Below are 13,947 nucleotides of genomic sequence, written 5' to 3'. Positions count from 1 at the left end.
CGAGAGCTGGCCTGCGCCCCCGCACGACGTTTAACATCATCCAGCGCTGAACCCTTCACTTTCGACCCCACCCACATTGGTGGCAATCACGCTGCTTCTATCTGTTGCCGCAAAGGCCAATGCCACTTCTCAGTGGCAGGAGCACCCTTTCCTAGGACGGTTTTGCCTGAGAGGGACCTGCTTTCCATTTTGAGATACTTCCCACCTTCCCTGACATTAGGGCTCTCTTCACAAAATGGCACCAGCATTGAAACAGATATAGAATTGAAATCACATCCTCAATGAAAGAAAAGAAGGACTTCCCACTCAATACGAAAGCTGGATATCCCAAGCATTGAATAAGAACAGCCATCTTGCAAAGGCCCAAGTACTATTTCAAGTCTAACCTCCTCCACTCGCCTCTACTATGAGGGACCCTCCCTATCATAATTAATACAGGGTGGAACTACACTCTCCTTACCTCATAGCACCTACAAATGCAGTTTACTAACATCTAGCACAATTTCATGATGAGATCGACGTCTGTGGTCAACCATTAATCCTAATTTACCATATTCTGCTTCACAACCCCTGCCCAAGCTGTGATGCCCTACTACTCTACGCCACCACACTGTACCCCTGACCAAACTATGATGCCTTACCACACAACACAGGCTTGTGTCCCATTTTATGTATTACTGTTTAACCACTGCTTAGTTACCTATAAGTAAATATTAGACCTCTGTCCGGCTGGACATGTCCACTTAATATAGTAACGATTGAGTCTATATTCATTGCTTGGTTTCCTAATTCGTACTTCTCTAGGGACCACTATTGTTTAAAACATCAGAAAAGGATGCAGCATGGTAGCAGCCATTCTGAAAATAGTAGATGACCTTTACAAGCCCCTTAGACAGACAAATGCTGCCTACTTATTCACCTAGACCTATTGGCAGCCTTCCACACAGTTGACCACAAGCTCTTCTTGAATTCCCTTAAAAAAAGTTATTGGTGCGGTTTTAGTGATTTTACACTGGTTTGCATCCTCTATACATAGCTGCGATCAAAACTTTCAAAAGACGATCAGACCTTTGATACGACTGCGATAATCCCGGAGGTCCCCTAAGGCTCTGTCTTCTTTCCCACACTATTTAATATTTACATGGCACCTCTCACCGCCATCCTCAACCAACCAAGCTAAAATCCCCTTCCATTAATAAGCGGATGACACCCAGCTCTACAGCCCTATTTTGAAGACATTCACTGATTAAATGCCACCCTCATGGAAGTCCAACACTGGCTATCTCGCAACCACCTAGAGCTCAACCAAGACAAGACAGAAATGCTACTCATATCAAATACAGAGCATCCCACCCAGATGCTAGAATGGATAAAATCCATTGACACTCTCACTAGCCAACTCTGTCAAATCTCTGGGGATTCACTCTGTACTCCAAACAGATCATGAAAGTTCATATTAAGAATAATGGAAAAGGTGCCTTTTAGAACCTGAAACTTCTGAACAAAATCAAACCTTACCTACCACAGGAAGATATAAAATCTGCCTCACAAACGCTGATGCTGCAGTGGTTAGACTACAGGAATGCCACTCTCACAGACTCTGTTAAATCCCACTTTGCGCCCATCAGAACCAGTCTCAATGCAGCAGCCAGAATGGTCAGAGGAACCACATCTCCCCAGCCTTGAAAGATCTGAGATGGCTCCTGATTGATGCAGCTTTAAAACAACCTGTCTTACCCACAAAGCCCTACACGCTGTTAAACCAGCTTACCTCGCCTCCAAGCTCAAAAGGGCAGGACAGAAAATAAACCTCAGAAGTTCAAATACCATGCTCCTCATCCCGTCCAAAGCCCTAAAGCAAAAAACTCTGGCTCGCTCTTTTTCAAGCAATGCCCCAAAAATCTGGAACTACATACCAATACATATCAGGACCAACTCCTCCTTACCATGCTTCAAGAGACAGTTAAAAGATCTCTTAATCAACTGGCATCTCAACTAGTGGATCATTAACCGCCCAACAAAACAACATTTCCACCTTCAGCTCTCCTTGGAACTCCCCCACAATTTCTCCTCTGCTGTACTCAACCACTGACTTGACTTGATCTGATCCGAGTTGCTTTATCTCCTTACCTTGATGTTAAACATTCACAGAGTTGTTGTATCTCGTTACCTTGATGTAAAGAGTTAGCGTTCTGATACCCTTGGGTCCTGCTAGCGCTATATAGAACTCGTAAAATAGATAAATAAAAGCTGATAGGACAGCAAGACGGGGACCGACGGAGGTCAGCTTGTCTTATGGGTGTGTGTGCTGATGGATGACCTTGATGTCATGACAGTAATTCCCAGAGGATTAATATGGGAAGCAAGAGTGTGCCAGAGTGAGATGAGGCTGTCTCTCAGAGGGGCTTATGGGGCGAAGGTTGGGGGAACTCAGCCTGTCATATAAAGTGCCTAAAGGAGAAGTGGACAGAATCTCATAGATATGATAATTCCTTTGGTTAGTTCTGTCTTTTTAGCTCATAACACTTTGCACACTAAGGTTTTTGATTCCATGCCTGCAATTTTAAAAGAGAAACTATAATGGAAGAAACTGTTGGTTAAAATGCCAGGGAAAGGTTTCGTGGATGCTATGATGTGGCTGCCTGGCAGCTATGTGAGTATAAGCTTTAGATAAGAAGTCGAAGGATGATAGCTCAATATTTATGTGGTAAGATGGGTGCAGTAAATATGGGGTAAGAGGTTAGTGTGGTAGGGTAGAGGTTGTCCTTTGATGTTAACTTAACCAACAGTTGGATGATCCAGCAACAATAGGCTAACATTTACAATTATAAAACATTGAGGGTTTCCGAAGCAAGCAGGCATTTGAACTCAACTGTTTTGGGGAGTATTAGCCACTCTGTACAAGAAGGGTGCCAGCAACACATGCCATGGGGGGAGGGGTGGGTTACTACAGATACGCTTTAGCCCTGGGAGAATGGGCGACATGCTGCTGCATCTGTTACATGTGGCCCACCCTGAACATACCTACTCAGCTACCAAGGTGTTTGTACAGAGTGCCCAGTTCTGTACCTCATATTAAGTTTAGAGATCACAAGGTAGCAATGATGACTTTTTTACAGGGCATATTTGGAGCCAGTCTTTTTAGAGTTTGGGATTGCGACCTTATGCATTGTAAGAAATACTGTGTACTGATCATTACTGTAACTTAGGAAGCTGTTTTGTTCACTGCTTTGTACATAAGATGTGGCGTGTCCCATTCGACAAACTGTATGTACAATTCACATATACATTGGAGTCAGGATGGTTGCAATCTGTGGTTCTGGAACAATTGTCCGAGTGGGGTTGCTGCCATGAATGTTACATCACTGAACTAATAGGGATTCTGAAACATCCAGAATCACACAAAGAGCAAGTGTTGCAAATGGGCCACGCAAATTCAGCAGGAGTGATAAGGGTGTAGTATGTAGCTGGTGTTGCTTGTAGGAGCACACTGTCATACATTTAGTACTAAAGTATGGTGTTGTAGCACACAGTCATTTACAGACAGCATATATTTCCATTGAATGCACCAAAACATTTGCACAAGTATGCCATTTTACTGCTAAAGCTATATAATGCACAAACAATAAAGTGTAGAAGTTAGGTTTCAGTTAATATTTGTCATTTGTACATCACTAAGTAAACTATCTTGATTTGTTCTAATCCAAATAAAATCTTATCGTCTGTCATACTCCAGAATGAGAAAATCTTGATTCATTTTTGCTTGTCTAACTGTTTATTTTGAAATATTTGTATAGTTAATTTATTGGTATTTAAATGTTGTTTGGTGTTAAAAGGAAACAACAACCTTCAATTCACACCAGCAAGATTGTCACAGTAAGACAAAGAGTAAGATTGCAGTAAGTGAAAGAAAAGTAAACAAACACCAGTCTCTATGTTAAAGGAAGCAGCAGTCATAAAACTATACTGACATTTAATTTCTGTCTTTGAACACACAGCAAATCGGACAAGATAAAAATAGTTTAAAGATATATTAAATCGTAATTCACCTTCAGGACTACAGCTTAGTTGTTTTAAGGGTGCTGCAGCACACTCTGCACTCTTAATTCCAGCACTTATAGTTGCAATGGGTTTATAATGATACTCAGACAGCATTTGACGGTGTGTCTTGTAGATGCTATGAGACGGAATTGTAGTGACCTTCGATTCTTTTTAACAAACCACACATATTATCAAAGTAGTTCCAATGGAGTGAAACTGGAATCATGCCCAATATTTTACAAGTCTTAAAAGCAGACAGCGTAAGCTTACCAAGAGGACTCAATGCTTGGTGGATTCCCTTCATCACATTGTTGTAAAGATCCTTCTGCCAGTCGTGTAAAAGCTGCCACTCCTCTTCAGTGAAACAGGCAACAACATCCTGGAACGTCACTGGGGTCTGTAAGGGCAAAGGACACATTACCACTTCACTCTATAAGTCAGCTATTTTTCTCTCGTCCTTTTTAGGTCTCGCCTGAACCAGGGTGCATGCGCTGCCCTGCAAGACATTTAGTTAGGGCTTTTAAATTCTAAACACACACTTGTGTGTGTGCTTTTTTTTTTAATTGCTTGCTATTGGCCTTTGCGTGCTGTCTTTCTAAGAAAGACAGCATGCAATTGGCCCAAGGCGGGTGCATGTCCTGCCTTCTGTGTCGTGTGGCCCTCGGGAGTGAGCAGCAGCGCGGCCGGGTGCCAGCTGCATACCGCACATTACTTTCGTGGCTGCTTGGCCGCGCTTGTTCCAATTATACTTTCTCGTCCTTTCACTGCTCTATGCCCTGTGAATGACGTGCGCACACCCGCTTGTTATATTTTCCTGACTCAGACTCTTGTGAGTTTATTTCACTTTCCTGTTGAAATATTGTGATGTTTAAGTAGAGGTGAACGGTTGTGAGATAATAAGAGCATCTGAAATTTAGAAACAAAAGGAATCATAACAATGAAGACATACTCGCTCCTGCATGTTGTCAGAGTGGCAAGTCCCTGCTTCCCTCGGATTCTGACTACCTAACATGCTTCCTGTTACATTGCTTCTCTTAATATTTGTGCGAGTAGGTGGTCTAGCCCTCTGACCTTCGACTTCTTCACTTGTGAGCGCATGCAGAAGTTTTCCACGGCAGCTTAAGTGCTACGAATGTCGGTCTTAGATCTTGCTTGTTGGCAGCTGCTCGCCATTTCCCAAGCCACTGTTGTCAATTTACAAAGCACTCTATCTAACGGAGACCAGAAGCGACCCTGGCGGACTGAGTAATTAGACATTGTTTTCAGTTTCAAGTTGATGCCAAGTTCTCAGAGTCTAAGGTTAAGGTTTTTGTAAAGCATTTGAACACACATCGACAAAGCAAAAAGTTTTGTTTTTTTGTGTGTTTAGAAATGTTTCCGAAGCATTAGCAAGGATTAAAAGACTGAAAAAAATGCCCAGCAGCAGCAGCCAATTTCTTTGGAAACAAATCCTTCCTTAAATACTTGTATGACAAGACACATGTTAGATAGAGTTTATGGAGCAGCAGCGCAGGCTCGATTTGCACATAGGAAAAAGCCGCCAGGCTAGTAGCAACAGTGTATCTGTCTTCATACAGACAACATAGGAACTGCACAGCATGACCAAGTACTTGTTTTCTTCAAATAAAGCACCTACAAACGATACAGCAACAATGCAAACATCTCAAATGCACAAGTAAGAGGTACATCACAACAACACAAGATAAATGTGAGAGAGCTGCTCAGCAACTAAAACCACACATGCTGCGAGCACAGTGAACCAGACGGGGATTCAGTGAACATTCTGTAAAATGAAAGGATGGCCACTTTTGTTTTATGTCATCCTCTTCATTGCTGTGAAGAGACCATCTTCCCAGTGCCAACTATTCCAGCAGCTGTTACACTACTCCATGATCACTGCAACAATGAAAGGGCTCTTTTGCAAAGCGAAGGAAGTTAGGAAAGAATGTGTGATGTGGTTTGTCATTTCCAGCCCCAGGGCCCAAAAATTCTATATTTTTCCTCTGATGGGACTAATACATGCTGTCAAACCAATTTTAAAATGTTGATAATTTTTAAAGCACAGGTTGTATTCTACTGAAATATGTAATCACCAAATAATTGAATCCATTTTACTTCCCTGACATCTACTCCTTGACTTTCATTGTACAGCGTTTCAGAATAGCAGCATTCTAGGTATGAATCACAGAAACTTTCACGTAAATAAAAAGATGTAAGAATTTTTCAGATATTGATCCCCAAAGGTCTTTGACATGATGGGGGTCAGAGATGGCCTTATTCTAAATGAATCAAGAATATCATATTTTTATCTCTAATAATTGCAACATGCAAAACACATCCACTTAAAGAATTACACATACTTCATCAAGGCAAATTTGCGAAGTAAAACAAAAGAAAATTGGATTTTCTTCCTGGTGTATATTAGCCTACCATTGTTTTCATAGTTACACAACTACTGAATCAATAAAGGCCTGCAGCAAAAGGTGAAGCAGAATTTTATTTTGGCACTTGTTTATAGATGATTTCGTTTATTTTAATTGTTTTCAGACATTTTCCTGCAAAACACACTTTATTTAATTTGATACCCGACTGGCTGACTCAAAAAAGTCTGAGGTTGGTTGTCAGATGACTGAGGCCCGGTCTGGTAACTCCATCCCTTCCTTCACATATTGCAAGAGATGATACAATGATGCCTGTGGCCATCAGGCAACAGTAGGACTTGGACCAATGCCTTTTACTCTCTGGCCACCACATACCACTTCTGTTCCAACTGCTCCTGTAGTGTAGCTCCTATTTTCCCAATAGGCTCTGCGCATTGGAATAGTACCTACAGCAGTAAAGGCCTAGGCCAGACGTTAACTAGGTCTACTACTGTCGATGCTAGACTTAATTTTTGGGTTTGCCAGCTAAGCTCAGAGTTCGCTAGAAACTTTCTCGAATGTTCAAGGAAGGATTAACTTCCCTGATTAGACAAGAAGGGATTTAGTTTCTGACAACCATAGAACATGACAACTTTGCTCTCCCCTAATCAAGAGTCAATCTCAAGAGTCGTGTGAGCACAAGGCAATTATTTTACTCAGTCAGTACGTGCATTCTTAGTCTCATCAGAATGTAGAGAAAAGGAAGAGACGGGCGTGTTCAATAAAAGATGTTATTTATTGATCAGTCTCTTTTCTCGTACAAGAGAAATGGATCGATATTATTGCAATACTTATAGTTAAGTAAAGTGCATACATTAGAAGCAATAGTATAAAATAATACTGTAAAAACATTGATATGGTTTCTGAGCCATATGATGTTTTAAAATGATTAAAATATATTTACATACACATATACATTTGACTAAACGTACTCAACTGGTGTTTCTAAATACGCCTACCCCGTGTACCTGACCTAAGTCTAATACGTGGGCGGGAATAGAAAGTTACAGTTTAAGTTAAGTCTGTTTTTGCCAAGTGAATAACTAAAGAATTCTCTAGGAGGGGTTATTCAGTTCTGTACCTGGAATTTAGGATGAGTGAGGAATGGTATCTCTTTCTCTGCTCTCGATATTCCAGGCTGCCTGCGAGGGCTACCCGGAAGCGCCGGTGCTGGGTCTCTCGGCTTGAGATAGCAGCGCGTCTCTCAGCGCGTCAGGAAGGCGGGGCTGCTGCCTGCGGGGTCTGCTTCTGCTCTCGGCTTCGGCAAGTATGGCTGCTCCGTCTTGTCACCACGCGTGTGTTTGCATAGGGCAAGGTCGGCAATATTTATACCTTAAAGGTGCCGGGATTGACGTAAGGATGGACATAGGTACGTCAATAAAGATGTCATACGACTTGCTCGTTAGCACATTCTTTACTAAAGTTCTCTGTGAAATCAAAACAATGGCCGCACGGATTATCCAGGTTGTCATAGGTTTGATTTGTTATGAGAACGTCGTATGCCTTATCAGGGGCTGGAGGAATGTCGCTTGTCTAATTAGATCTCAAGCGTTATGACCTAATCAGATAACACGTTCCTGTGCCGTAGTGTGACTGCGTCAGATAACGGTATCTGCATCATGGGGGATTTCTTGCCTCATGGGCTGACTGTTAGTTGACTAGCTAGGTAGTTTAACCAGAATAGGGTCAGGAATAGGGGGATCGATTCAGAACCTATAGAAATACACGACACCCACTCCACGCTAACTATGGTCATATCTACTAATCTATGCATAGTATAACATAGTACAACATACTATAGAGTATAGTGTATACCTTACCACCCCAAAATACATAAATGCATTTTGAAATTTTCAAATATACTGAAAAATTGCAGTCATATATATTGTATGCACTTAAGCTATGAATTAAATGCAAAAGTAAACATGCATTGTTATGCATTATTGCTTTTTGGTATATGAGAAATACACATGAAATGGCTCTTAATATGGCTATACAGAAAAAAAGTCGAAACCATTTCATCACATAAAATATATTGTGAACATACCAGCGGGCAGCTAAAGTCTATATAAAGTCTATAAAGTATCTAAAAAAATAGAAATCTTAGTTCTCTAGGAATAGTTTCTTACTTTAAGCAGAAGATCAGTGTCCCGGGAAAAAATATATAGAAAAATATTTTAGGGGCTTGCTGAAAAAAGTTGCTGTCCGTGAACTGGATTGTAATTGTTCATGTGACTTTATTTTTAAAGTTGAAGGCCGAATTCAGGGAACGCCGTGTGCGAGTTTACTCAAAAGTCTCTATTTCTGTTCCGGAGAGAACATCATATCATTCAGGCTTTCGAAAAAACTGTCAACAGCTTCATGGGAAAGTTCCACTAAGTCGGAAATAGGTGTAACCATGCATTCATGCGCATGATTGTCTGCATTGACATTCTGATTTGCATTGCTGACAGAAGGTCGTACCTGTTCGATGCTGCTTTCATCTTGAACTTCACTACTCTTCAATCGCAGTGGTGAAGATTCCAGGAATGCCGTCATCAGAATTGGCAGCCTTTGAGGGCAGCACAGTGCGTGAACCTTGATAGGAACCAGCAGTGTATCTGCATCCACCGGCGCATCCGATTGTAGCGTCAGACAGGTGTCTAACACGCATTCTTCTCCGCATAGCAGACACCTTAGTACAGGTAAAACACACCTTTGCCACATTGGTCGAAATGATAGAAACCAAGTCATGTTTAGGTCTCTAAGCCGGGAGAGTCCCAGGATTTTTGATATCCGGTCCCGGTATCCAATGGCTAGGATCGTTTCTTCCATTGTCGTCAGAGTTTGATCTGTGACATGGGTTGCCATAACGAAAAATAAGGACTAGGAATAGGATTCCTGCAATTAGTCCCAGGATCAGGGGAAGTCCGCCAAAAATCGAATGGACGAAATCTGGAAAAATACCCAGTATGGCTTTGAATGGTGTTAATGCCATCGAAAATACTGTCTTAAATACCTTTGAGACCCCAGTGGTATCAGAAATGTTTAAGATTTCGCTCAGGATTTCCGCGAAATGTACGGGGGAATTAGTTGATAGTAATGTATGTATCTCTGCAGTCGTCCTTGCGACTTGTAGATCATACGTTTCTTTTGATGACGTGAGCCTTGTAGGCGTCTGAAGAAGCACTGTTTTCATTCTGCTTAAAGTGTCTATTCGAATAGAAGTAATTTTCAAACCGGGCCATGCCCTTGCCTCCCTGTCTGGAAAGGAGCTGGGGAACAAAGAACGTCCACAGCACTTGACCTTCGCTGTCGTAGTGACGAGATAAGGAGTCCCGGGCATAAGACTGCAGCATCTGCGGTCTACAATAAGAATGTAACTCCCATTATAGAGTCTTTGAAAGAATGGTTCTATTTCAGTTGCAGGTGCGCCTTGCTGGTGACATGAAAGGTTGTATGATTTCCCTTCACAGGCTCCGTGCAAACTAATACCGTTACATAGAAGCGTGCCGCTTAGTGACATAGCACAATTGTTGCCACTAAGAAACACTTTCTGTCCTTTATTACTGATACATGCATGTGAATAGGGCAGGTTCCATGTTGTTTTAAGGTACCCCTTTCCCAATTTCTCGTACATGCCAGCCTGTATATATTTTTGGCAGTATTGAAACCTGAAGGTTGAGATTGGAATATTTATGATTCCGTGGATTATCCATTCACTGACAGGTCGTTCTGACATTGTCAACGGTAATCTTTCTAGTTTTTCAATGCTCAAGATTGTATAATCAGCACCCTTCTGCGCCATACCGATTTGTCTATCAGTAAGGTTAAAGATTTGGAATAGTGACGTTGTGTTGATTAAACGCCAAGGCACGTAGCCTGAACGCAGATTTTGTAACGTCCAGCCAAGCTGTACAATAGAACGCAATTGTGACTGACCATGTTGTAATAACAGTAAGTCTTGCGATAATATATCGATTGCTGAAGACACAATGCTGTCCAATGAAAAAATTCTGGAGGACAGAGTCATTAACCCATTGTCCACTACAGAAAGTGATTTTTCCAAATTAATACGGTCAATTTCCCGTATTCTTTCTGCTGTCTCAATTTGAGTAACCTTCCAGGCCTCATTGTATGCTGCGTATACAGAGGCTGCTATGAAACGCTTTTGACGCTGTTTGCGTGGTCCCAGTATGAAATCACGCAAGTCAGCACCATCAGTAAGTAAAGTTAGGTGTTGCTTAATTTCAGGCAGTGTGGAAGTTTGTAGCCATTGAAGGCATAATTTGCCCACACTGTAGGTTGTTATTATCCCTGGGTGATGTCTTTGGGGATATCTAGGGTCTGGCCTGGTCATTTTGAAACCCTGTGTTTTATTCAGGAATCTATCTTGACAGTTATTTGTATCTGTGGGCCAGATCAACCATTGTTTCCAATCAGGATGTGTTCTGTTTTGGTTAAGTATATGGTTTATGTCTATTTCTTCATCTGTATCAGAGTTATTGCTAAACATTGTTGGCTTTGGAATAGACAGGTTATTTAAATCTTTGATTTTGGCTAAGCCAAGACAGGTGGTTTGTTGGACAGTGTCATTTAAAAATATCATTTGTTCTGGGATCATGCAGGCTCTAAACAAAGCTTCTAAACCCTGTACTTGCCATTCTTTCGTCCCCCAAACACTTTTCAAATCAACATTTTTGTCCCAATAATCAAATCCAAAAGTATTCATTTTTTCAAAGAATGAGTCAGAATAAATCAATTTTGTGTTGGTTATCATGGTTTTGGTCCCTGTCTTGTTTGACAATTTAAAATAAAATGTTTCCGCATTACTTGTGTTAAAACCTGAAAAATATGAATATTTGCCATACACGGTTCTTGAGCTCCCTTTTGGAGGTGTAGCACAATGTTCCCATTGATTAAAATTTAAAACATTTCTAGGTTGTGCAGATTTATGCAAGAAATGGTTACCATAATGGTTATAGCAGTACATGCTGTCATAATTTGTAGAATCCTGCAAATAATCATGTTTTGTAAATTTAGCAGACATTACTAAGTCAGACATCATATTGTTAATACTTTCAAAGTCCCAATCATCAGCAAATGAGTTTGGTTTTGCAAAGTCACTCAAGGAGATCTTGATTTGGTGTGGATATTTCAGGATCTCGACCGGACCATAAATTTCATAGTCAGTGTTGTCCCAGGCTACCCCACCAGGTATTGGAATTGCTGTGAAGTTGGCTGAAGAAAGTTCTGAAGAAAGTTCTCGTTTCTCGACGTGTGAAGATGTGTGTGGTTTGAGGACCAAGTTGATGTTCTGACTTGCTGTGTCCATTTTAGCATATTTTCCCTCAATGAAGCGTCCCAAGGTAAATACCATGATGAGCCAAAGTATGAGGATAAATGCACCAAAACCCACCCAAAATTCAATCCATGGAGTAACCAGATATGTTTCTTTTAGTTGTTTCAAAAGTTCCTTTGCTTTGTCTTTAAAGGATTTTGGTGATGGCTGTGTCTTTTGTTCACTGAAGCCGTCAGAGGAATCATCGAAGTTGATGAAGTAACCAGATGCAGTTCTATCAATTGTTCCAATTGGTTCAGGATTTTTGTTTCTTGCATTTTCACTTGGAACTTCATTGTAGATTGGTGTGTCTCTGCTAAATGTTTTTATTTGGGTTTTCAGAGGTCTGAGTTCTATTGCATTGTTGCATAGTCCTTGTTGTTCTTCTTTAGGCGTTTCGAATGTGATGAGCCTCTTTGTTAGGACCTCTGTACTGGTAGCAAACCTTGGTGTTCTGCTACTTATTGGGAGTCCACTTGGCCTACTGTTTGTTATCGGCCACATGTTGTGGTTTTACCAGGTCGATGGATACAACTCGGTTCTCCTTTTTTCCAGCAAGTGGCGGTAGTACAACTGATCTTGTCCCGTTGACAGACAAGACAGGAACTGCTTTTCTGTAAGAAGGCCCAAATTCCTTCTTTACCGCGATCTTCTCCCTGACTAGATCCCCGACTTTTGGAATCCAGACAGGTCTTGCTGGGACAGGTGGTGAATCTTCAGTGGTCGTTGGCTGTTGTTTCAACTGTATGTTGCTCAGGTCTTTTCTTGTTTTGTTTAAGTCCTGCAAAATAGCCAAACGGTCTTTGACATCAAAGCTTTTTTCTGTTACCACTGAAGTCTGACTATCAAGGTCAGAGATCAACATCCTAGTTCCGAATAATAATTCGTACGGACTGAATCCCTTCAGAGAATTTCTTGGCAAGTTATTTAGACTACGTTGGACACTTATTAGATGTTTGACCCACCCAGCTCCCGAACCTAATATCCTTTCTATTATAGATTGCTTTCTGTCTTGGTTTTTTCTTTACACCATCCCATACCCTCAGGAAGGAAGTGAGAAGATTCCCGCTGGGCTGTGCTCATTTGGCCATTCTTTCCCCCCCCCAGGCTGGATTGCCTGAGAAAAAGAAAAAAATGGTCGAACGTAGCATGCTCTTAGCGTATATGCCATTTAGACTCGCAAATCTTGTATAACAGTCCGGACGTCAGCCGAGTGCTGTGGATCTACATTATAAGTGGGAACTAGCCTGTATATGTTAATCGCAAGCCATTCTTTTTGCTGGTAATATTATCTGCCTTGATACGACGAGGTATTAAACTGCTTCTCTCCCCACTGCGATCTCTGTTGCAGTTTGGGCAGTTTTTTACAAACATGGTGTAGTGCAGGCTCATGCCTGGCCACCAGTACCGTGATTGTAATTCTTCCAGAGAATCTTTTAATTTATGGTGTCTGAGACCCTCGCCCATGTGTGCGTCTGCGATTAACAAGTTTCTCCTGTCCATGTTTGGAATCACTCTATCCCCCACTCCAGGGATTCGAGCAAAAGGAATGGAGTTTGCATCTATGATGTATGTGTAATTGAGTGGATAGTTGATCGGTAACGCTGAGCAGTCGCCTTTTGATGACGTTTTCACCGCCAGCAATGTTTCGCCGTCAATGCATTTTAATGTACGCTTTTTCCGATCTACGGGAGCCGGTTTACTGGCTGCCGCTGCGGCTGTTTCAGCCAATGAATTCCCTACAACGTGAACGCCATCACGCTGGTGACTCAGTGAGTGTGTCACGTGAGTCTTTGGTAGTTCTTTTTTCAAAAGAGCTACCTGTTCCCAGAGCAGTCTCTGCTTTATTGGTGCATCCGTGTCATCTTTGTAACCGTTCTGAATCCAGGTCTGCAAATCCTTGTTATATGCTTTGACGCAGAAATATGAATCTGACACTATAAGTGTCGGGAATTCGCGATCCGCATTATCTAGCGCCATTTTCAAAGCTAATATTTCAGTTTGTAGTTCTGAATTAGTTTCTACTGAGTGTGATTTTGTTAATAGAGGTCTTAGTTTACCTCCGTGCCACACTTCTTTTGTAATCTCACATGTGGGATTGTATGCATGTTCTCCCCAAACGGAGGGTTGAGCATGTCCGTCTGTATAGATTACACAGGCGTAATG

General features: G+C 41.6%; 1 protein-coding gene across 5 annotated transcripts in view; it reads right to left on the bottom strand.

The window, feature by feature from the left end:
- LOC144755282 (zinc finger protein 8-like) overlaps positions 1-13,947 on the bottom strand; it is a 115,290-nt gene that overhangs the window by 73,760 nt on the left and 27,583 nt on the right. For all 5 annotated transcript variants that reach the window (XM_078644055.1, XM_078644056.1, XM_078644057.1 and 2 more), the window contains exon 2: positions 4,312-4,438. In XM_078644055.1, coding sequence (XP_078500181.1) covers positions 4,312-4,438 — 127 coding nt within the window. The remainder of the gene's footprint in view (positions 1-4,311; positions 4,439-13,947) is intronic.

Source organism: Lissotriton helveticus, chromosome 5_1, assembly GCF_964261635.1.
Source record: "Lissotriton helveticus chromosome 5_1, aLisHel1.1, whole genome shotgun sequence".
Classification (NCBI taxonomy): Eukaryota; Metazoa; Chordata; class Amphibia; order Caudata; family Salamandridae; genus Lissotriton; species Lissotriton helveticus.
The sequence above is the reverse complement of the archived record's forward strand: the minus strand, read 5'-3'. Positions and strand labels throughout refer to the sequence as shown.